The 26,421-nt window shown below is 41.2% G+C and overlaps 1 protein-coding gene across 1 annotated transcript in view; it reads right to left on the reverse strand.

Moving 5' to 3' along the window:
* Positions 1-4,095: 4,095 nt before the first annotated feature.
* The window catches only part of scara5 (scavenger receptor class A, member 5 (putative)), a 45,669-nt gene continuing 23,343 nt past the window's right edge, over positions 4,096-26,421 (reverse strand). Inside the window, exons 4-9 of the mRNA XM_036550214.1 lie at positions 21,887-22,561; positions 18,926-19,006; positions 18,189-18,296; positions 14,638-14,703; positions 9,412-9,594; positions 4,096-4,481 (exon numbers count right to left, since the gene is read on the reverse strand). Of these exons, the coding sequence (XP_036406107.1) occupies positions 4,348-4,481; positions 9,412-9,594; positions 14,638-14,703; positions 18,189-18,296; positions 18,926-19,006; positions 21,887-22,561 (1,247 nt within the window). The 3' untranslated portion in view covers positions 4,096-4,347. The remainder of the gene's footprint in view (positions 4,482-9,411; positions 9,595-14,637; positions 14,704-18,188; positions 18,297-18,925; positions 19,007-21,886; positions 22,562-26,421) is intronic.

Genomic DNA, 26,421 nt, shown 5'->3' on the forward strand with positions numbered 1-26,421 from the left:
TCTTTACATGATGCTGCTGAGATTCATTTCACTGACAACTTACTGTACCATGAAGCCATCTTTGATCATCTTAACAGCTTGACAAAATGTACACGTATGCACTTATGCATGTTTGATAAGTCCAACTTTTTCCTAGGGAGGGGGAAAGGATGCACTGACATTCTTTGAATAATTCTCTCACCACTTTATTACCTGCATTCATTAAAAGAAAACTTGAGTAGTGCAAGGGAACTCCAGGCCAGAGGGCAAGAAGTCTCTAGATTACGATCCCAACCGGAGCCTGGACGTTCTCAAATAGTAGACTTCATTTTTAGAGCTGATCTTGTCCAGGATAATGCAGTATTACCCAGAGGAGTTTCTGTATGATCATCAAAGTGCAGCAGTACTGTGAGCTTACTGTCAGACTGGGGTTGTGAACCATTCACCCTCTTTTCTCTTCTGTGACTCCAGCATGGGACTGCAGTCACAGCGCTACACAATGTTCTGCTTTTCCTTTTTTTTGGTTCCAGTGGGCTGAAAGAGGCCAGTGCGTCCACTGCCCTGGGAACAAACCCCTTCATAAATCTCCAGCTCTCTGATCAGTGATTTCAGGCCTGATTAAGGAATGGGGCCTTTGAAGTCTATGCCAGGGACAGGCTTTCTTCAAACTCTGAGCGTTAGATAAGCTGAGCGCACCATTTTTTAACTGCAAAACTGTCCCTGCAGTGTCTATTCCCTGATTGTTTTCAGTGTACCTCAGATAAAGGGCTATGTGTCGTCTCCCTATTGAGAGGAATTAATACAAAAAAACAGTTTAGTGATGGCCAGTAACCATCAACATAATGCAACAAATGCTGAGATACTGAGTTACTGTCTGGCAATGTATTCCTATTTGTAAAAATAACATGAATGATTCCTCAATATTTGTTCCTTCCCAAAACATCTGCAATAATCTATAAATTTTAAGGTAGCATGGTAGCTTTGTATGTCATCAAAGAGGCATATGTCAGTCGAACTGATAAATAGAAATGTAGAGATGAAGTTTATGAGATGAGGTAGCCAATCCTTCCACCTGGAGCTCAGTGCTGTTTCTTTTTCCAGTAACAGTAAAGTGTAGTCAGCTACCATGGCTGAACTGTGTACTTTCAGAGTTAAGTATGTGAGTGATAATACCATAACATTATTACACAAAACAATGTCTCAGATATACACATTTTTAAACACATTTTTCACACACCAGATACATGACACAATGGAGATAAATATGTCCAGGTAATAAATTCATATAAATGTTTGTAAATTGTAAATTAAATGCTTGTAAATTATGTCACAGCAGAATCGGATCACCAAACAAAACAAAGTTGCAATCTAATTAGCTGCTAAGAAAATAAGGTTCCATTTGTCCAAGATACATCCTACTCCATACTGAACTTTCTCCTCTCTGGGATAAACCTTTTCTCTAATGCACATCACACATGCTCATTAGAAGCTAAACCCTCTCTGCTATATTTCAGAATACTTGCACCTCACCTGCTAACCATGTGCTGGGTTCATCTGGTGATTCAGTGAAGATTTCACTTCTATTTCCTCCATTCATGTGGAAACACTTTCAGGTAATTGTTCTTCAGTTTTCAAAGCTGAGAATGCCAAACTTCATTCTTTTTTTTTACCTGGTCCCTTGATACAGCAGCTAGAATTTCTTTGCTTTCTGGTATGTTCAAGATGCCTACACCCTCATTAGAGACTCAAAAATAATCAAGGCCACATGTTTAAACAAATGTATATTTTATTTTTCCTCTCCATAGCCTATGAAAAATTACGAACTCACAAGTAGATGTCATTCAGATCACAGCATCTCTGCTGTAATATACAGAATAAAGATACAATTTTAAATACGTTCTCATCGGATATGTTTATTTATATATTGTTCATACCAGATCTGACAACCGACAGGTGTACTGTATATAAACCCATAGTCAAATGTGAAGAGAGAATATTATGGAGGTTTAAAATTCTCAGCAAGGTGCCACTAAAACAAAACAACCAGCAAAACTAATTTAATTTGATACTGTACATTTACAGACCACACTGCTGCCACGCAAATCTGGTGTCTCCTTTTTTTGCAGGAATGTGCACAGAAGTATGCATGATTTACCAAAGTGACTTGGAGTAAGCTGTCAGCATTGGATATTCTCTTTCAAACAGTCCTGAAAGGCCGTGGACTAACTGGCTAACTGTATTGGTGACTGCTTCTTGTTAGAAAGACTGGAAAGTGGGTCAAAGAGCTGTCCTTATGCCTGGGTGATTGACAAAGGCTTTATTGATGTTTTGCTCATAAGCTGCATAAAATATATGATGAAGATGAAATGATTCTGTTAAGAAATGTGGCTTGAAATGCCAACATTTTCTGGCTCAAGGTGCTACTGTAAAAGAAAAGCAGTAGGAAGCGAAATCTACTGATAAGCATTTTCTTGTTAACATACTGTAGGCAGTTTAACAGTATGTTAAACAAGTATGTGGTTCTTTTGAAAATATGTGGAAAGAACCACATATGCCAGGCAAAGATATTGCAGCACAAGCCAGGTCTGGTTTGACAGAACTGACAGATTCGAGACACCATATTCATAAAACAATTACAAATCCACACAGAATGACTTGTTCCAGCGTATGAAATCTATTGGATATTAGACAAGATTAGGCAAGATAATAGCAGTGATCAAATAATAAAATAGGTTTTTGTTACAATACCAGAGTACATGTTCTCTAGGAAAATATTTCTGAAATATGTCAGTCCAAAAAAAAAAAAAAAAAGTGAAAAGGTGATATTGTCAGGTGATCACTGATGAAAGGGGATGAAAAGGTGATCACTGGAAAGGGGAATTTTTCTCTGGATGAGAACATGAGAAATTCAAGTGAAAATGCACAGAGACAAGCAGCTGTTGTCTTTGGTTGCTGATGTTGTTAATAAGAAAGCACTGCAGCACCCCCAGTGCACCTTTCTGGTGACGGACTCCAGTGAACATCAGCATGACCCAGCATTCAGTGCCAGCATCACTCAGGCCATGTGTTTTGGACAAGGCCCCTGCCATGGTCGGCAGAGGTACTAGCAATCTTGAAAGATTACTGAATGATTTATTGCACAATAAAACATTCAAGAGAAGTCCTCTGGGGTTGCTGCGTGAGTTAGCGCCTTTTTGTGTTGTCTTTGTCTGGGGAATATCTCTCCCTGTTCCACAGAATAGACATTGTTAGTGTGCAACAACATGGGCATACTTGGAAGGAAAAGTGCTAAACACCATCACATACCATGTACACAGATAACTGAGATAATGTCATTCAGGAATGGGGTGGACCAATGTTGACCAATTCATGTTTCACTCATGTCCATCTATGATTTATACCCGACGGATCATTCAATTTGTTATCTTTATAGCATCCTTTGATTTTCAGCATCTCATTCAGCTCAGCATGAAATGCTAGTTGTGATGTCCAGCCAAATGTGTGGCATCACCTTGGACATTACTGCATCATATGACCCATTTTTTTTACTACAAAAGCTAAAACAAATTTGGTCCATGTTTGTCTTCTCATGGGGTTTTGTATCATCATTTGCTGACACTGCATGTAGCAAGAATATCAGCTTATTTTACTGTCAGTATTTCAACTTTTAAACAATCAAATTTAACACGACAAACAAATCATAAAGCCAAAACTGACAGCAGCTTCATTTTCTAACTACATTTTCATTGGGGTCATTTGACTAAAGTTTTTCCTATTTATTTATTTCATATCATTCATGTCATTACATATGATAACCTCTTTCCATTGGTCATGCTTCGCAATTGACTTGTTTTCCAAAAGTTTAAATCAGTGTATTTTTAAACAACCCCGACAAGTCTTGAGTAAAAGACTAGCATTTTTGGCAAGGTTAAAATAAGAATGAGCTACTTGGAGAGAATGTATAAGTCTCAGTCACGATAATAGAAACAATGCAATATCACTGGCTCCAAAAAATAAAACAATGAGCGACAGAACCCTGCTGAATCTCACTGGAGCTCACGCTCACATGACATGAAAATAGGCCATTCTTTGTGACTGTTATAGCTTGCACCTTGTTTGGTTCCTTGTTGCAGTACAGTTTATCTGCTCCAGAAATATGAGCCAAAGTATCACCTGCTTTACACGGGCTGCTGCTGGCCCAGTGGCGTGTTTGGAGTCTTAAGGTCAAACCGTGTTTGCGAGACACTGCTGAATCCGTTTCATGTTGTGGAGCTGCAGCGGCTACGCGCTCCAACGCTGTCCCTCGCCGTCCGCTTGCCACAGCTCTGCAGTCGATAAGGCGAGCTCACAGAGGCTCAGAGCAGGACGCTAGGTGTTGCACGTAACTCCGGCGTCCTCCACGTGTCCACAGTTGGTCTTTCCCCAGCCAGAGAACTTGCACTCATGAATAGTGTCCTCTGTCCCCACACATGCCACATCATCCATCCATATCAGCCCATTACCTGAGAGACACAGGGCAGGGCAGAGGCGTGAGAGAATTCCCAGATGAAACATCATAGTAGACGCACACACACTCACACACACACACACACACAGTAACTTATTTCTCAAAAAACAACATGACCCTTCAATGCTGAGATGTGACAGTCACATCAAGAAAGAGGGCCAGCTTCAGCAGCGCCACTTCAAAAGCTAAAAAATGCCTTTCTTTCTTTACAGTGTTTAGTCAAAGGAAGGAAAAAAAACAAGGCTGAAGTATCTGGTCAAATTCAGACACCTCAAACAGGAGAGATATTTATGACTCTAGCGTCTGCCGCGAGCTTTTGGAAGTAATAATCTGAGGCAGATATCTGGCAGTGAGATGAAACACTCCAACGCCCTACAGAGGAGACAGATTCGAAGAGTCTCCATGATGTAGTTCTATGGCTGGGTCCACAGACACCAAACAATGAAGCAAAGGGCCACCAGAGAGAACCTCTGGCGAAGCCAGCCATTCTGACAGTGGGTTTGCTGTGGCATTAACTCAATACAAAACAGATCCCTAAAGCCCACAAACACATGAGGTGCTCTGTCTTTTTTTGTTTTGTTGTTCAACACAACTATAATGATTTCAAGACCGAACTAAAATTATGATGTCTTATTATAAATGTACTGTGTTTGGCCATGTTTTCTCACATTTATTATTAGATCAAAATTCATTCTAACTGCAGTATTTTTGTGTCATAAATATGGTTAATGCAATTATGCAAGCACTATGCTTTTGATTATCTAACATATTTTTTATGATATCACTAGCCACCAATTTCTTCATGCTACGCGAGTTATTAAAATGTAACATCTGCTTTTCATTATTCAAAGCTAAGGATGAAGCATACTTTGGTCCGAATAAATCTTTTTGTGGATGCCATTATCTGAGATAAAGCATTGTTACAGTCAACACTTCATTAACAGAAAGTCTTCTTGAAATCCCATCAAGTACCACTATTTAATGTGAATGCAATTCAATCACAACAAATAATTGTCACAAACATGGCTATAAAACACAACTGTAATATGGAAACAAGCACCAACACGAACACTTTGAGTGCATCTTTGTTTTACACTATAAGAACATAATTTATTTACAGCAATATATTTGGAATATCTGAGAAACAATGCTGTCAAATAGTATTTACAAATGAAGAGCAAGAATACATTTGCAGATCAATTGCTTCAGACATTAGACTTAAAACCTTTGAAGGGTTAACTCACAAGGATTTACCATCCCACTCCAAGTTTGGTTTTCATTAGTAGTGTCTTTCTGTGTGAGTCATTAATAATACTCGTGAGAGTTCAGCATCTATTTTCTTTTTTCCAAGACCTTCTGCACTGTATTATTCTTATCTGGTTCAATGAAATTCGCTGTAATTTTATATAGGAGTCAGAGGAGTTCAGTGACCTCAACAGACAGTCAGAGACAGAAGACCTGCTGTCATGCCGCCAATTAATACCCAGTATTTTCAACTGTTCAAACATCTGAAAATGGTTTATCCATCTTTTGCTGTTTTGAAGCAGCTATTGTAGGATGTTACAGCCTACTGGCTTTTCACAGTCATTACAGTGAACACATATGAACACTCATCACTGATAAGAACATACTGCAGCAGAGATTGGTTTAATGGCAACAGTTAAGTTCCAGCACATGTCCTAGATTATTTATTTTTCCTCGAAATTCTTGTTTGTCATTACTTTCATCAGCAATATATTACCATGCATTTATAGCTATTGTCCAATTTATTGGTTGGATAATTTGCCATGGTATATTTTAGGCTAGCTGCTAATAAGAATGCAAACCCCAGCCACGCATCCATCTACTGCAGTTACAGATGAGGTTTACCAGATGGGGAGAATCCTCTCTCCTGTAGAATCTCATGAAGCACTCTGTGCCTTTCAAGGGAATCTGTGGGCTGACTTGATGAAAGATCATTAAGAGCCAAATATCTACTCTCTTGAGTGGAACCAGGCAGCAGGACCAGTTACAGTTTCAAACCTTTGACCTCAGTGGCTTTCTAAATGTATACAAAATCAGAGTGTTTTCTTGTGCAACAGTGCAATCTAAGTCAACAATGCTGCCTGTGTAAAAAAGGAAAAATGTGGTATGGTAACTCTTTAATATGACACAACCCACAAAGTGTCTGCATTTAACCACAGGCAGGCAATAGAAATACATTACACTTCCTGAACAGTTGGTACACAGTGACTAAATATAATTTGCAATGCTGTTGGTTTTCCTTCAGAGCATTGCAGTGTGTGTACAGCAACAGTAAATAAAGATAATAATGCTTTGCATGTAATTTCCTGATACTGTTATGAAAGTCACTGGATGTTAGCGGGGTCATACCACCCTGTAGCCTTCTCATATCAAGCAGCTGAAGCTAAGTAGGGATGTGCTTGCTTAGTGCTAGGATGGCAGACCTCCTGGGAAGAAAAGTTTGCTGTTTTGGTGAGCTAGGAGGAGGCATTCTTCACTCTGACCTAAGTAACTCCAATGCCCCATTGCAGTGATTAGGACATTTTGCTGTTTTTGGGCAAGGTGTTGTGGTGAGGTCCTGATTCACTGTAGACATTACCCTTCCTGGTTTGGGAAAGGTTGACTCAATAAATCAATTAAAAATGTCATGTAAACTGTAAGTTAGACATGTAAGCACACTACTTTTCATAGTATATGCACATGCATATATGTAAAGCCTTGTTTGGAATATCTGTCAGGTTGATTTATATCAGCTAGTAATGCCCTCTTCCAAAAGCAGTTACCACCACATTCAGCTCTGTTAATGGTCATGACATCAATGTTTGAACATTCAAAAACCACCAGAGTGTGCACACCGGTACTTGCCTGCTCCATAAATATGAACTGGCTCTATGATCTAAAAATGAAAACCAATCAGGGCATGACCATATACGGACACCATCGCCGTTCAAGTGGACCTTTCCATGCTTTAAGATTTTTTGTAATACGGAATTTCTTAAATTGGTTTGCTTTAGAAGCTCAACAGATATTTCTCAGCATAGATTCACTGCACTCTTGTACCAACAAACACAATTACATGAGAACTTCAAAGATGTTAACAATACTAAGCATAAGTCTTTTATTATTTTGGAGAGGGGGGTGGGGGTGGGGGCGTTAGACCAAAATGTAGACAGAGCACCGATGTCAAGTTGTGTAGTCCTGATCAGTCATCCAGACTCCTTTCAACAACATATGAGGAGCAGCATGCTGGCTCCGTCTGTAACTATTGATAGACACTTGGAACAGTGTGCTTTGGCAGAGAACCATGAAAATGTTATCCATTTCCTCTAGCCCCTAAAGCCCAACTAAGACGAAGCTGACACGCTGATTCTGCCAGCGGCTGTCAAACAAAATACACACGGGACCAGCAGAGAACACCTCCCGGGAATCTCAACACCAGAGGATCCCGCAGCGATTCCTTGTGCACATGAGCTAATGCCCTAATGAGTGATGTAACCAAAGCACACCCTGTCTCCTGGCACAGCATGCAACGAAACTGCAGACGGCTACAGGGTGGCAGCTGCTCGGACAGCGTGTTAGTTCCACATTCCACGCTGAGTGCGGTCAGAAAGTTATATTAATAAGTCAAAATTTTTTAGCCATTGGGTCCACTCTTTTGATAAGGTTGCATTTACGTAATATTACTACTACTACAGATAATAATATTACTACTACTAATAATAATATATTTGTGTAATGTCTTTTAAGGATCTCTTGTGAAGGGAGGCTATCATCCACCACCAATATGTAACACCTGACTGGGGGACACACGGCAGCCATGGAAATGAATGTCACATCCAACCCAGCCATAGATGTCACATGACACATTTGACAAGAGCTGGGGCAAGACATGTCCCAAAGGCATGTGACACTGTTGGCAGGGTCAGATGTGACATTCATTCCCAGCATATGCTATGACATGTAATGACATGTAAGTTGTCATCAATCATGTACAAAGTATAATGTATAATGAAAGGTTAATGCAGCCATTGTACCACGCTAAATTGGGCTTTATATATATTTTATATAGTCATACATAATGTACAATTAAACCATATATTGTTAACACACTACCCTTCACTCAGATTTAAGTACCATGTGCTATAATGGTCCTCGGATGAGGATAAAATGGGTTGTAATAACAATAAAACAGATTAATGTTGTGCTACATTGGACTGGACCTCATCTGCCTCAATTCGATTTTCCTTATTTTCTTAATATAACTTACATTTATCCCATCATATTCTAAAGCTAAGAGCAATTACAGGCATTATAACTAAAGATGTAGTTACACGTAAAACATGAAAGTAATTTGAGGCACTTTCTCCTTTTTCAGGGTATGAACAATTCTTGTACAATATGTACAATTCTTTTTTGCACAGTACAAAGGGACTGTTGTGAAGGTCTACATTTGCCTTGTAGGTGAAACACCTCACCTGGGGCTCCAAAGTCGTTTAGACAGTAAAGGCGGCTGTTTCTGAGCACAGACTGAATCCTACAGCCTAGGTTTGAAACTGGCTTTGTGATCTGCTGACAATGAGTAGGAACAATGGTGGAATATTTTGGTTTTCCTACCTAGTATAGGGGTGGACAGATTAGCCAGCGTCCCTTTGTCACACTGTCATGCTCTGTAACATGGCTGGCACTTTTTTGTTGCCTGGATGATATCAGGTAGTGCTTATCCTTCAGTTGGCACCCACTTCAATGCATTGCACTTTGGGACTTGTGGTGTAAGAAACAGTTGTGTTGTGTGCGTGTGTAGGAGCATTTCATTCACCTCACCCCATGCTCTGATGTGAGTGCAGAGGTTGTTGCAGTGAGATGAGCCTAATGTTCACAATTCATATCACAAGTTGGGTGAGAAAGGGAAGCAAATGCCTTACCTTGGCCAAACCTTCCTGTTTTATAAACCTCTCTGGCTCCTTTGTAGCCCAGCATCCTGCAGACAACATCACCGTCCTTCTTGTCCCACACGTCATCACACACAGTGCCCCACCGCTTCTCGTGGAACACCTCCACCCGTCCCTCGTGTGGCCCTGTGCCATTCACCAGCCTCACCAGCATGTCTGCCACACACAACACAACACAAAGACATTACTGAGGCCAAGAGATGCCACATCATTACACACAACACAACACATCACCAAGGGTAAGACATACCACACCATCACACGCAACACAACACACTACTGAGGCCAAGAAATACCACACCATTAAACACAACACAAGACACCACCAAGGGTAAGAGATGCCACACCATTACACGCAACATAACACACTACTGAGGCCAAGAGATGTCACAATATTTCACACAGCACAGCCGGAACATAACACACTACTGAGGTCAAGAAACGTCACACCATTACACAAAACACAACAAAACACAACACAACACAACACAAAGCAACACAACACAACTCGAACACAATACACTGCTCAGGCCAAGAGAAGTCGCAACATTACATAAAACGCAACTTAAACACAACCCAGCTGAGGCCAAGAGATGTCACAACATTACACGCAATGAAATGGCAAAGTTGCGGGTATGTGTGCATGAACATTATCAAGAGAACATTATCTGTCAAAAACATTTTGACAGAAAGGAAAAAAAATCAGCTTTGCAGCTGTTGGTTGGAGTTTACATTTGCTTGCAGTTGGTTCATGAATAGACTTTCAGTTTCTGGTTTTTATTTAAAGATTACAGTAATGAAATTTGATTGAAACATAATAAATATCTTATGGGTATGTGGCATGGGACAAATATGTATATTTATAGCTGGTAGATGAAGGAGCTTTAGAATGCTTATTTTATTTTCCATAAAAAGAAATAGGAAAATACACAAGTTAGTGGGGAAAACATTACATAACGGTTGTTCATATAAGAGATGTTTTTTTCATTAGGCTGTCTCACATCTGTGAACCTGATTACCTTTGTGCACATTATTTAAAGGTATAAAGATGAATATTTGCCTAGTTAGAACTGGACACTATGGTAAAAAGGATTGAGCCTACTCATTAGAATATGCACGCCAACTCAATGAAAGTACATCTACCTTATTATGAGGTTCAGCACTTCATATTGATGAAAATGTAACTACAGTCCTGCTTGAGCACATGAAAATCTCATAAATGTGTTTCAGATGCTGGACAACTCTTGGCCCAAAACATGTACCCCATCTGGTTGATTGGAAACATATGTCTCCTACAGAAATGAAGCGAGGACCGTCATTTTCTCATTAAAGATCACTGCTGTAACTGCTCAGGAAACCTTCAGTAATGCTAGAGCAGGCCCAGGTTATCTCCTCTGATAGCTATGTGGCTTGGAAGGCCAGGGCTTAGCTGAGAAGGCAATAAAGCAGAATAACACAAGAAAATGACATAAAAATAGCACCATTCAAAAGCCTTTGAAAAGTGACAGACCATGCTGATGGGGTCAGTGCTAACAAAGTGTCTTGGTAATGGAGAAAGACATTCTGCTTCTAGAAGCACAGTCAGATCCTTCAGCTCTATTTAAGGTTTGGATGTATACTTAGATAAATATGTCAGAGAGCCTGATTTACTACAAAAGATCTATCTGAGCCATTGAGCGAGTTAGCCTGATGAGAATGTACAAGACCAGATGAATTGCTTTGCTTTGAGAAAATGACTGTAGGAGTGCCAGCTTTGCATTTAATTGCTGCAGAACCATTCTGGATGCTAAAAGGAGAGACAGAATGGAGTGACCGACTCCACAATCGAAACGCCACAGCCTTGTTGGTGAAATGTGGAATGAATAGAGCTGAGAATCAGTGCCCAGTGTTCTGGACAAATATCCAGCAAAAATAACTAACTTTTGTGTGTTGAAATAACTATCCACCAGAGGCGGGACAGAGGAGTTTTGAATGAAAGAAATTTGTGCAAACCAGCACTTAAAGGTCAGAGGTCAATGCTTGATCCAATACAACACAGAACTGTATAGTATATCTACACAACAAAGCAATCATAAAAGAGTGTGTGTAATGTATCTGCACTTACCTTCAGAGAAAGAAACTTGGGGAACTAGCATTAAGGTCTGATAATAAACAAATTTGACATTGCACACATCCAAAATATGCTTCACTGTTTAAAGTTCAGAACTGCAGAAAACTGTCCTTCAATGATACCTTTAGAAAGGATTCGTGGCAGAGAGAAAACTGCATCGGTATACCTAGTACCTGTGCAATTACAGTATGGTGCATAGATTGTTTTTATACTGGTAGACACTGATCACTTCCATTACAGTTCATCATGTTCCTGTTGAGTTGGTTCATGTCAGATGCTCCCATTACTATTGTAATTATGTAACAGCACAGGCATTTCCTTAGCATGGTGTCTGCACTGAACCACAGTTTCTCCCTCACAACTTATGTTTTTTAATCAAACTTACTTTCAGCAATTTGTTCATCTGTCCACTAGATGAGCAGGAAAATATTCCCATCAGAATGTATCTCAGCTCGTCCTACCTTACCTCTGTCCCCTGAGATGCTCCATGTACTAGTCCCCAGTTCCAGACCTCGGCCATTGGAAGTAATCAGTTCACAGGTCATCAAAACTGCTCAGAGGCAGTGTCCTCCCTGTCATGTGATTCTTATTTGTGTTGGACTGTGTTCATGAAAGCAGCTGGCCTGCATGATGAGGTTTGTTCAAAGCAGAACATAGTCCATGGTCTCATAATCTGTGTGTTTGCAGGCGCCCCTTGGAGAACACAAACCATATTTTCCCATGGATGACTGGAAGCACGAGGTTGACCTTCTTGACCCATAAGTGGCGTGAAAGCCCAGAAATTTAACAGTAATGTGTATGAAATGAAAAGCACATCGCTGAAGGACTTCTCTTTTCACAGATCCTTGTCCTTTATTATAACAAACGGTACAACTTCCTCCATCCTCCAATAACTCTTACTCATATACTTGTATGCAAGCACGACTGCAATGATGATTTCACTATGTAAAATGAATCCGAGTAAAAAAAAACATTTTGATTTTTAATAAACATATCAACAACGATCAAAATAATACAAACCATCCTGTTTGTACCTTATATGATTATTAAGTGGACTGACACTTCAGTTAAGACACTGAAGTTCTCTGACAGTATACCTAAAAGCAGTAATGTAACATTTGCTAGCCATACTGATCATTTCTCACTCTCTTTCTCTCATGCTCTGTTGTTATACCATTTAGTGGTTTCATTTACTATGTGGGAATTGCTTTTTTCCCTGGAGGAGAAAGCTGTGAAAATGATGTTGTCAATCTTATTTTAGAGACTTTGGCCAAAAAGACAAAAAAAATGGATCTAAATTGCTGATTGCCATCACAACCACAATCACATTAATAGGATCTTGTTAATATGAAAAAAAATGAAATGTGTCCTTTTTTGCAGGCCATAAATAGTATTACGAAAATATTGCTGTATTATATTGTGATTTATGCCCTATGACAATACATGCCACAGTGTTTTGTGGCCCAATTTTCACACGAGCTGAGGTTTGAGGAGGGCACATCTGGCAAGGGCATTCTTTCCTGGAAAACCTGAAGTTACGAACAAGTTCTGTTCTTGGAAATAGCTTTTCTTTATTGTGCACAATCCTAATGAACTAATATCCTACAAGTGTGTGTGCATCTGTGTGTGACTTTACGAAAGTGGACATTTAACTACTTAACTCTTCAAGAGAGGAAACTGAGGTTGGGCAAATAAAAATTTAGCCACGGCATTACCTCGGCTTGAGTCAGACATTTGGTTGTTTTATATCCGTGTCAGACACCCTAGCATTGAAAGGAGAGGTATGAGGCTGCAAGTCAACACTGTGTGAGTCACAGAGGTTACGTTCATACGAACCCTTTTTTGGGGGACCAGGGGGACTTTAGCCTCTGCGTGATGCTGTAGCACCCTCCCACCCATTAGAATGTTCATTTGAGACTATGGAATCAATTTTACAAAAGAAAAAAAAAAACAAAAAAGGCCCTCCCTTAAATCCCCTTAAATCACAGGACTTCAAATATGGAGTCTGATCTTTCCTTCTACCTAATAGAGTAAAATATGTTTCAGATGTTTGGAACTGTCACACGTATAGAATAGTATTCCAGCTCTCATCACACCAAAATGGTTTTAATGATGTCATGCAGAAAATTTTCCTTGCCAGCCCACGGGAAAATTGAGGTTGGGTTTGTTTTCTTTCCCTGCATGAAAACACGTTTCAGTTTTATTGAAATAATTCACCTGTCAGGGGAAACACAGTGTGAAAAGAGAATGGTATGATACAGCAGGTAAGCAATGTGTGGGAGGGTATATTAACACATTAGCACACACTTCACACATCTGTGAAACACAGCAAGTATATACCTGGTCTCTATTTTCACCAGTAAGACAATCTATGTTTATGAATGAACAATTTTTTCTCCAAGCGAAGCATTTTAAATTCATATTGTGACTCTTACATGCAAAATATAGTCCGTATGTACATACAACATGGAGTTTCAGCCGTTGCATTTTATCCTCTGTACTGCACTCATCAGTTTGTGCTATTCGCTACCCTGCAGCATGTTTGCATTTAGTGCATTTAGTGACTGGCTAGTAAAAGTCTCCAGCCATTGATATGAATAAATAAAGAACTCAATAAACTATAAAGTGCTGGTGATTTGGGTCTGGTCTGCACTTGGAATTTATTGCTGTGGGGGAACATGCTGATGTTCCAAAGCTATGAAAGAAAACAGCACGAGTCAGTGCCTCAGTATACTTTCACCCAGGAAAACAAGGGAAAAAAATATATCATGTTTAGGAAGTCAGGCTCACCGCATCAGTGGTTTACGTGAGACCCTTAAACATGATGTTCATAATAACTGTGGCGGTTGGCTTCCAGGTGGAGCAGGCTTTTCCATATGATTGGTTTTGTGGGGCTGCCTAGTTGATGTGCGAACTGGAACTTCACCTGCTGACTCAATAAACATTCCAACTGTGATATCACCAGTGTGGGACTGTCATGACTGGTATGAAAACTGTGCATTGTTACCGTTCACACAGAAGAGCGAGGCAGATAAGTCTTATGTGTATGTGTGCTAAAATACATGGCACAATGAAGATTATAGTCTTACCTGTCTTTTCGCCCTTGTCCCCTCTATCTCCTTTGTCACCTTTCTGACCTTTATCACCTCTTTCACCTTAAAAAAGAGAACAAATAACCATGTTAGAATCTGGAGAATTCCCATCCTCCATTACCAGGTTTGATTTGATCAGTGTTGCAGTAGTTATTTATGGGAACGTTGTCTCCATGACCTCAACTACAGTAATACACACGCTCAGATACGTCTAATTCTGTACTCTAATTCTGCCACATCCATGTCTCTCATGTTCCTGAGTAAGCACTGAAATTTTGAAGCCATAACCATGTGCTCTGTCCTGGTTTTGTGGGTGGGCTAGGATTAAGGTTCAACGTAGGCTATGGTTTGTGGTTTTCAAATTGGCACTCTGACATGGATGAAGGGTTGTGTTCAAGGTTACTGTTATATAATATTACTCAATATAGTCACCCTCACACTGAGAAAAAAGCCAAACCTACCAATCTCAAGTCTAATATTAGGTGTAATGCTTGTACTTCTCTCAACTGAGTTTCCTATAAATAGCATGTAATCAGGTTGATTTCACAAAGAGAACCACATGTGGAACGTAATTTCCTTGTCATTATGTTATATTTTTTAATCAGATGAGGACCTCCACATCTGTAAGCTGCAGTCCATTCCATCCCTATTTACTGACTATCCTTCCTGGCAATAAAATCCTAGTACTTACTCAACTTATATCCAATGTACAGTGAAATACATCTGCGTTTAATTGGTTTGTTGTAATTTATGACACTGTTTTGAGTGAGTTACAGATTGCAGATGTGTTTCTACATTTTTTTCCTCATGGAACAATGGAGACAAAGTTACATCATCTATTAGGTTTGTGATGTCACATTCATTTGGAGCCTTGATCATCATGATACACAACAGCCAGCTTAACACAGAGACCATTGAAAATACACCCTTGTGAACTAGCTTTAATTCATTCACTTTCCTGTTTTCTTGCTTTCATGTTAGAAAGAGTGGTGTTTATGCTGGGTTAACATCAGTCCGAGTGGCATGGTCATGCATTAAAGTCTCACAAGTTACTCTAAATGTCCTGATTGCTGTGATGCTTCTAGTTCCAGCAATGTTTTCCAAGGACTTTAGTGTCTGGATTTAAAGTGAAAAATGGTGCAATCAGAAACGTTGACATCTCTAATTACCCTGTACTTACCACAATCATTATTTCTTAATTTGTTTTAGTGCAAGAAGTGCTTTGCCAAGATGTTACTTGCATGGATATGCTTGGAAATATGCCTGGGTATTTTTGAGTGATTTCTATAAATAAACAAAAGTACAGTCATGTTTCGTTCCAGAAATTCTATTCTTTGTACAATACGCATACAGTGCATTTATATGTGCATTACAAAAGAGAGTCTAAATTACCCCTTTTACATCAGAAGAAATCATTTATGTCATTTTTATTAAAAAAGGAATTAATCCAGCACACATATACTTGTCCTCAATTAATTCTCAATATTATATATTTCCCCAGCCAAGAAACCATTGTTCTGCTTCGTTTTAATTTTCAGTGAACCTCTTGGCTTTGCAGCAAAGGTGGTGTCCCACCATTTTGATTCTACGGTCTGCCTGTCTATATACAATGTGCCCAAGAGCTCTTTCACAGGAGGAAATGGATCCGTTCATTCAAAAGCTGCTCTGGATCACATGCTTCCCATAGAATGTTCTGAATTCTTCTGTAACAATTGTTTGCTTGTTTCAACAACCTGGCCAGTCATTTCAGTCATGTATTTACTTAGCAGACTCCTTAACTAGGGCAATGCAACGTATGTAACTTACATTTTACAAAGCCATTTATACAGCTGGATATTCACTGAAACATGAGTGCCTTGCTCCAGGGTTACGAGTTCATCTCCTTAACCACAATGCCACAGTGACACCCTTTGAATCCCTGAAATGTGGTGTAGCATAAGGCTTTGTTGCCAACATCCCTTGCAGCTGGTATTGCAATAAAGTGATATAACAGTCACTTTTAAGTGCCAGTCATTGAACTCTGGATGTAATTTGTATATTTTCATTACCAAGATCACAGGATGGAACCCGTTGGCCATGGCACCCAAACAGACCCACCAAGGGCTGGGTATTGTAACTGGCAGACCACATCCTCACCACAATACGAATAGTGGCTGGGCTATATTTTAGAAGCACCCATTCTTAAAATACACCCCAGAAGAGGAAACAAGACAGATGCTTAGAGCTGTGCACGATCTTCACATTTTCAGAAGAGCAGCTTTTATGGGCTTAACTGAAAGACAGCAAAACTTTGTTGTTTTAATTCCTATTTATTTAACCTCTTCTCCCTGAGTTTTCAGTCCCTGTGCTTCTATTTGGTGTGGCAAAGATGGACCACAGATGTATGGAGCTGCAGAACTGTATCCAAGCTCAGCGATACTTGCTCGTGGAGGGGTCGGGACTGCGCAAAGTGACAGCTCAGCCAAGCTAAACTGATCTGCACCAGCTGCATGTGTAACACACCCGGGGTCTATGCAAAATACAAAAGATCCATTGTGTTCAGTCAACACCATTGCAAATGTTTTTAGATGGATTGTTATTGAACATGAGTTTCGACAGAGGACAAACACAAAACGTTTCCCGAGAAGTTACTTGATAGAGGTCCAAGGTATTCTGTGCAAGTTGCCATCACAAGTTTGGCTTGACATTCTCTAGCGCCAGAAAAAAACATAAAACCTGACATTAAATCAGCTTGGTGGGTCGGTCAGTCTGAGAGAGGAAACGATCACTGCGCTCCAAATGGGTCATGACGAATCAACATCTGAAACAGAGACCATCTGTTCTTCAACCAATGAGCATATGCCCAACCAGTGAGGGTGGCAGTGTAGCATAGCGGTAAGGAACAGGGCTTGTAACCAAAAGGTTGCTGGTTTGATTCCCCACTGAGGCACTGCTGCTGTACCTTTGGATAAGGTACTTAACCCAGAATTTCCTTAGTACATATCCAGCTGCATAAATGGATAAGATGTAAAAATAACATATGTAAGCTGCTGTGGATAAGCGAAATGACAACAATGAAACATAATGCATTTTCCATGGGGAGTATGCAGGAATAGGATGATCTTATCACAGTAGGTTAAGATAGGTGTTGAACTGGATGGTGTTGAAGTTGTCAGCACTCCAGCCTGAGCGGCCGGTTTCTCCCCGTCTGGCGGTGTGGGTGTGTTTTTTGTTTGTTTTTTCCGTGCATGTGCTTTTGTTTTGTTTTCAGCCATCGCCCCACCTTCTGTCCCGCCTACCTGCCCTGCTGCCACGCCCACCACCTGAAGCCCATCCTGCACACCTGTTCCCTGTTCTCTCATCACCAGCCCATGTATCTATACCCTGCTGTTTCCTTTGTTCTTTGCCTGATCGTCTCAGCTTTGTTCCTGTGTCGTTCTTGCCATTTGATAAGTTCTGATGTGTTTGGTTTTTGACTCTGCCTCTTCCTGATTCACTCTTTTTGCCTGCTGTTTTTGATACTGTGTTTTCTGACAGAAGTGGCATGATGGTTCTTATTTAAAACACACCTTTTGGCCCCCTGGGTCCGGGGTTGCCTGTAGCCCCAGGAAGCCCATCCAGCCCTGCCGAGCCCTTCAGTCCACGGGGGCCTTGGATCCCTTTCTCTCCTGCGATCCCTGGCAACAGGCAAAGACAAAGCATAGCATTTATTTTCATACATATAAACAACAAAATTATATCTGGCATTAGTTTACCAAAATGAAAATCCAGCAAAGGTGTTCTGCCTTCTAGAGATGTTTTGAAAACAGTTCGCTTGCTGAGGAATGTATACCTTTGAGGAGAGCGTGTCTGTGGGAGTGACTCAGTTTCAGCTGAACTACAGCTCTGCTGGGTGCGGTTTGTGGGGTGTCACAAGAAAACCAGAGGGAGTTGGACATAGTGCGTCATGGACACCAGAAAAACACCATCATTTTTAAGGATTAATGTCACCTTTTCTTTACACCTACTGTACGGCAGCAGCTTCATAAAATGAGCCACAGACACTTATAGAAGAAAAATGTTCAAACACTAGAGTGCTGCAGACATTTTGGGGGGGTAAAAGGGGAGTGCATGATGTGTATGAAGTCTTTGGGGAGAGGAGTCTCATATTCTTTGATGAATTGTAATCCTTTTGGGAGGTTCTCATCATTTAGAAGTATGAGCAGGGCCAATCACGTTAATGGTTTGCATGTTGGAGATGGCAGATGCAGGCCATTAACTGACGCAGTCAGCGTTAAGGTGGACCAAATGTACAAACAAACCTTACCCCTCATCCCAGTCAGGCCCGGCAATCCAGGGGCACCCAGGGGTCCCACATCTCCCTTTTCACCCTTCGGTCCTGGAGGGCCTTAAGGGACAGAAACAGGGAGGGAAAGACCATGGTTTTTTATACATGATGGAGAGAACCTCAGAGCTAGAACTAAAAGTGAGATGCAAAGCATTTCTCAAACAAACAGTGATTTAAGATTACATTGCCAGGCCCCTGTCTGCGTATGACTCAACCATTCATACCAAACCATGTCTATCAACCACAATGCTGAGCTTCAAATAAAACAAAATATGGGTCCTACGGTCCAAATAGTGGAGGGACACCCAAACTGGCCTGTTGTACTTGGCTCCATTTGATCTGTACTAGCTGTTTTGTTTTTGCTAGGAGATTTTGATTCAGCTCATTACAGCGGAGAGCACATGCATACCCATGTACCGCAGAGGATTTCTGTGGGGTTATTTTGGATTTTCTGTATGACACTCTGAGGAACTGAATTCTTGTTGACCCAGACAGAAATGTGAGGGTGATCTCGTCCCTCTGTGTGACAGTGAAGTCTGAATGAAGGATACAGTGCTTATTGTACAACATGGCCGCCAAGAGAAGGTCAGGCTTGGATCTCATGGAGACAAATCCACGGTGGTCTCCTTCTACAAATGCTCCACTGGTTTTTGATTTGCTTTGGAGATACTTGCATTGGCTTTATTGCTGTATCCCCTCTGCAGACCATTAGAACATTCATTAACTAAACTTTGAAGATGGAACAAAAATAAACTGTTGTCCATGGCTGTAGCAAGTATAGATCCTCTCATTCACAGAAACATACAGTACATCCCATTGTGTTTTCAGTGTCCCCCTCTGCACTGGTCTACTTGGATGTTCATTGGCTTTTTAACAGGAATATTTCTGAGGAAATCCTGTAGTTACCTCCTTCTTCTACACTATTGTGAGTTGGGGGGACAGAAGAAGAAAATAAAAACTGGTATTTGAACTGGCAACATTTTAGAATGTCGTGGCCGTTTCTCAGTTAGTTGCTGTACTCTCACTAACATCAATTCTCTGATCACATCTGCAAAACTAGGCTCTACGGGCGAAAAAGGCCTCTTTTTTTGTCCCTCAGGTGCCATGGAGAGGCAGAAGAACGACGACCGAAGAATTTTCACCCTCACTTTTTTAAGGTAAATTTGTAGTTACATCAATGAGAGTGCAGCATGTGTGTACACCGTTTAATATGGCAATATGGCAAAATCTGGAGGGTAAATACACTTCAGTACAAACCCAGCTAAGGCATTATCTTAGAGGAATCTACAAGACCACATATAAATGATTTTACCTTGTATATGAAATATTATTCATTCCAGCTCTGTCAAATAGAGCTAATGTATACCTGTGACAAAACTCAGTCAGTTGGTCTACACATGTTAATTACACTTACATTTAATTACAGCACTAGGATTTAAAATAGTGTCAGAACAACACCTGTAAATGAGAAAAACAAAAAAGCTTAACACTTGCATGTTGAGCTTTTGGAGGTTAAGGGTTTGGCTGTAAGAGTTAATAGTTATGAGTTGACTGTCCACACTGTGTTGCTCATATAAGAAAAAAAAAACTTCTCCTCATGAAAAAAAGAGGTGAAAAGTATGAACTAATCCTGATCGATGAATTCTGGAAAAACAGAAAGCTTGTATAATCTGTAGGGAATTTATTTTTCCATTGTGGACACACTGTTCATCAAAATATGAAGGCATGGAATATCCTGTTTTCCCTCCAATATTTCCCATAAACACTGATGCTTTTTTAAATAAACTCTAACCAATTAACTAACTTTACCAGAAAAATGTGACCCCACCCCCCAAAAAAAAGACACGAGGCTGTGAACACAAAACTTAGAGCTGGTGGCCAGGGCTACAGAAACAAACACTCTCTGGATGTGATTACTTTTCATTAAGATAAGAGGCTCTATGATTGGGGTGTCTCTATGCTTACACCCACCTAATATGAACTGTTCAGAGCTTGCAAAATGTGTCCCCAGATGTAAAATGTGCTCTAAGAACATACCTTTTTTCATAGGAATCATGATTCCAACTGTAGCCAAATTGGAAGGTAGGCATGAAACATAAGCAAACGTGGTCCAAACAGAGAGAGGCATGCCGCCAGAAACACAAATTACCACTGCGAGGTGTGCAAGCTTGCTGGCTACACCAATGCTTAATGACAAACAAATGTGATGTGTGGTGGAACTAATGACAAGACCCAGTTCTGTGGTTTGGAAGCATCTAAAATAAACCAGTAACTGGTTCCAGTTTGAATAGAACATCACCCCCAGAAGAAACTCAACTTAGACAAAAATTGCCTAATTTGGCGCAATAGCTGTATTACTTTGCTTTCTCCCATGTGAATCTTATGAACATTACATCATCGGAAATTATCCTGGAAGAGCCAGACATTCAAAACTAGACCAGTGTCACAAATCAATCTGACTATGCCTCCTCAAAGTTTACTTTCATTCAAGCACAAGAAGTATGAAGATTTATAAGGAACGGAGGACCAAAACATAATTTACTTTCTTACCACTGACAATGTGCAGCTGTTCATAATTGGTAAATTGATAAGCATTATGCTGATAAGGGAAAATTTTTATCAAATTAATTTGACATTTGTCTAACAAGTGAGAGGGTCTTAAATAACTTTGAATAGTAGATTTCTATGCTTTTCCTATCATATGATTCGGGAAAATATTAGTAATGAAGTATTTGGTTGGATTTTCAATGCATTATTTGAGTTGATTATGCTGACAACTATTTGTGCTGCATTTATCTAGCAATGCACCATGGCACATTTTCAAAGGAGCTGATGGGAGATGAGGTTCAGAGGCTCTCAAACACCCTCTAATGTCTCAAGTGATGGACTTCACCTCCCATGATGCTCTCTGCACTGTGGCACTTGCAGGTTAAAGGGTACCTTCTATGACGGTGAGGTTCTTGAGGGCCACAGAATGCTCCCAGTCCTTCAGCCTCAGGTCCTCCGTGATGGTGCTCAGGATCTCAATCTCATTCTTCATCTGCTCCTCCAGGAGGATCTGCGCCACCCTCATAGTCCTGGCGTCCTGCGTCACGTTGCTGATCTGCACCTGCAGGTCCTGGATCTTCAGGTGGTGGACGCTGATGTCGCCGGCGAACGTCCGGTTCACCGAGCCCACGGTCCAGCTGATCTCCTCCAGCCTGTCTCGCAGGCCGTCCACCGCGCCGGCGGTCTCGCGAAGCAGGGCGTCCTGGGCCACCAGCGAAGAGGTGGCCCGCGCCAGGTCGGCGCTCAGGCTGCTCACGTTCTGGTGGCTGGAGAGGCTCAGGCCGCCGACGTGGTCCCCGAGCTCCGACACCACGCCGGCCGTCTGATCCGACTGCGCCCGCAGGCCCTGCACGTCCTGCTCCAGCCTGCGTATCTCCAGGCCCAGCTGCTGCAGCGTCTGAGAGTGGTTCTGGAAGAGGCTCTCCAGCTTCCAGATGTTTTCCAGGATGTCAGTCTGGTCGGACAGCTGCCGCAGGGACTCCTGCAGCTCTCGGTACCTGTCGCCCAGTCGGGTCACGTTCTCCGTCAGCGCCTCTTGTTTTTCGGAAGACACCTGCGACCTGGAGACTGTTACAAAAAAGAACTAGGTTTTTAATCCTTTCGTATATATGGTCACACTGGTGTGATTAATGCTTTCACATTTGCAGTCAAACCAGTGTGATTAAAACAATAGATTGGAAAAATTCACGTTAGCTTTGAGAAAACAGTTACTTAACATTACAAAGTATAGGAAATGCAGCAAATGCAAAGTATAGCAAATGTATACATCTGTCTGCCCATGAAAACTATGAGAAGCTTAATAACACTAATGAAAACATAACAAACCATGCAACGTAACATGTGCGCTAGATAGCATAAAATAAGTCATGTGCGAAAGGTTTAAAATGTCATTAACTTCATACAACATGCTGCTATTGTCAATAAGCTTTGTTTTGTTGGAAACAGACAGCTCAAGCTGTGATTCTAGCCCCTTTTTATTTCACAGGCAGACAGATGTATACCTCAAGGGGTGATAGGCTAACCACAGAACATATTGCCTAAAATTTGTTTAAGCGCCAAATTGGGACTATGAAATCAAACTTCTACAAACCACAGATAGAACCACTGGACAATGTCTAGAACGGTGACTATTTATGGAATTAACATTAGACTTTTCCAGTTTCACCAAATCCCAAGTAATTTATTCAAAAGTATGTGTATTACTCCTTTGTGAGGTCCTGTTGGAGCTGGAACTGTTTGAGTTTGGCCGCTTTATGTGTACACTCTCATTGCAGTCAAACATCTTAGTGCTGGCCTGTGGCTTTCATACACACAACAGAGGATGCTGGTCACTCATTTCACATGGTGTACAACATGCCTTCTGTGACATTTTCCAAGCACCAAAAAAAACTGCATTGCACAATAAAAAGTTAATCATGTGTTTTATTTGAGCTTTTCGTGATGCTGATGAGCATGTGGGAATTGTTTTTGCTCTATTATATTTGACGATTAATGATCCCAGTCTATCCACGAAAAGATTAACAATGCTTGACTTTTAATACTATTAAGGTCTATTGTTAATGTTCAAACGGTTTGCGGGCATAGCGCATTACTGAACGCATCTCATCTTACTGGAAAAGATTTTTACCCCTTTGTTGTTGCCTTCTTGGAGTACGGGATACATCTTAATCTACTTTAGACTCTTTGCAACACATGGCTTTTCAGTTCTGTGCTCAGCTGTAGAAAAGTTGTGTGGTAAGCTGAAAAAAAAAAGTTGGCCGAAGATAGATGGTAACAAAATACTCCCCATTCTGCCATGACGCCATTCTGCAATATACTTTCAAGGGACTGTTTTATTTATTTATTTAATTTTTTTTTAAATTATGTAAGGTTCTCAAACGGAGAGAGAAGAGAGCAGAGGGAAAATCAGAGGAAATGACCTGCTCCCATGACACAAGCTATAACCTCTCCCTATACCACCGTTACCCACTGATGTATATGTCTTATGAACTATTTCTCATTAGATCACTTCCATATGACGAAGGAATAAGAATAAGGCTGTTGCACAAAAAGGAGCGCGACAGATTTTTATTTTTGGCCAAACCTGGTTGTGCATTAAAAATTACCCTGCAAAATAAAAAAGGCTCCCAGATTGCTGCAGGCGCATTTCAGAAACTTAACAATTAACCTCTATCTCATGTCATTTCTGCCCTGATGACTGGAGATAACAATAACTGTTATTAATCAGAGTTTCGTTGCCAGAGAGCTGTGCGCTAATATGGGTTTCAAACTGACTGCATTTTGTGCCAAAAACCACAAAACCAAAACAGATGATTTTTTTTCCAAGTAGGGTACATTAAGCAGGGTGGGATCTGGATTGCTGGACTAGAACAAATACTATGTACGTAAAGGTCTGCTCTCATTTAGTGTTCTATCCGTCATCCTTGGAGACAGCTCAAACTCCTTGGAAACGTAACACAAAGCTTCAGGAAACCTTGACCATCCAAACACTGTCAGGACATAGATCCCGTGCCGGTGGATTACACCGCTTGTGCTGATGCAGTATCCCTGAAACACAAGTACAAACTGTTTCTCCCTTCCTAAAACCGTTCTTCAATTTCCGCTCCTGGCTTTTCGTCCAGAAAGTCTGACCATGAGGTCGCGCATGGTAACGGTGTAAAGACAAGGTAAACACTTTTTTTAACGTGATTTTCTCAGACAGAGGTCATAACGGATGGAGCCGCCGTGAGTGAAAAAAACAGCCGTTTCTGGTGGCTGTGGCAGTATTATTTCACTGTTATTCCCAAACTCCTGCGCTGTCCTCACAAGGGGGACGTTTACAGGATGTCCCAGTGCAAACCGATCTCTGGCCCCAGGTGCGAGTCAGCTGCGTGCGTTCCGACCATATGCTCTTTCTCACTCTTCAGGAATGGGGTGAAAAAATGTAGGCCACGCTATGCTCCTTTTCCTGTTATTCACTTTCCCATCCCACCCCAACATGTTCCTGATTATCCCCTGATGACTCTCCTGTTAACTAGACCCCTAAAAGGGGCTCTTCTTGTCAGAATCTCTTTGTGTGTGTTGTGTGCTTCCTACTGAGGCAAAGAAACAGATGCAATGTACTGTAGCTTGCTGCAGCTGTCCACAACCGAGGGTGTCTGAACTCCGCTAATGCACCAATTAACCCTAATTCACTTCAATCACCCACAGACACCCCCCTTGCCTGTGGATGAGTGTACGCAAACCTAAAACATGCTCAGGACATCACAGGGCACGTAAGGAGAGACATGGTGATAAGCATCATGATTGGCCAGATCAGGCTAACTGTTCTCACAATCCCCAAGAAGCCTGTGCAGGCTTGCTTTTGCCTTTAGGAGGCATGAGGGGTGGCAGGGTGAACTCTGATTGGCTGCATTTGCATGGCCAGTTTGGAGCATAGATTGCCTATCTGTCCTTGAGATGCATGTATAAACAGTAAACATGTCTAGAACTGGGGCATGTGGTGGGTTGACAGTGGCGGAAATCACCTGTGTGAAGTGAAGCCTATGTTTTGCTGTGTTTTGGCATGGTCTGGTGTGTTTTGATAGTGAGGCGAGCGTAATGGGCCGCGTGTGCTGCATGTGGTGAAGTAACAACTGCGGCCTGCTGTGACTCATTTGTTTTGGAGGCAAGCGCCGCCACAGTGGTGTGGCCTGGCCATGCGCTGTCCCTCCCTCTCGCTGTTTTTCCCTCTCTCTTGCTTTTTCTCACTCTCTCTCTCCCACTCTCCCTCTCTCTCCCTCCCTCTCACTGTTTTTCCCCTCTGTCCCACTCTATTTCTCATTCCACTCTCACTCTCTCTCCCACTCTCCCTCTCTTACTTTCTCACTCTCTCTCTCTCTCTCTCTCTTCCTCTGTCTTTCTCCCTCTCTCTCTCTCTCTCTCTCTTTTTTGCTCTCTCTCCCACTCTCCCCTTCTCTTTCTGTCCTCTCTGTAGTGGAAGTCTTACTCACAATGGGCTCTCTGGGTTGTGAATAACAAGATGGATTACAAAATGCCTAAAACTCCAAACAAAGCTGGAGGGGGGTACCACAATATTATGAGAGCTAAGCTTGACTTATTTCTCATCTCTTGTACACCCAGTCACTGCTTAACTACTTCTGACCTTGGGCCCTTTGCTGCACCTCTGAAACGGCCTTTGATCATGGCCCTTGAAGAACAAATGAGACACTGATGTGCTCTACAGAGAATGGGTCATTATATTGGCCTGGGGAGCAGGTACTGGACTTTCTGAAACCTTAAATACTCCATACATCTCCAGTGCAGAGGGCTAACATCACTGTTTCAAGCATTATAACCCCTAATGATGCTACAAAAGTCACATATGCTGCTGTGGTAAGAACGATATATGACTCGAATCAAGAAACCCTCATTACCTCTGTATGGACTGAATGAACACTCTAATCTGC

This window comes from Megalops cyprinoides, chromosome 17 (assembly GCF_013368585.1).
Source record: "Megalops cyprinoides isolate fMegCyp1 chromosome 17, fMegCyp1.pri, whole genome shotgun sequence".
In the NCBI taxonomy this organism is placed as follows: Eukaryota; Metazoa; Chordata; class Actinopteri; order Elopiformes; family Megalopidae; genus Megalops; species Megalops cyprinoides.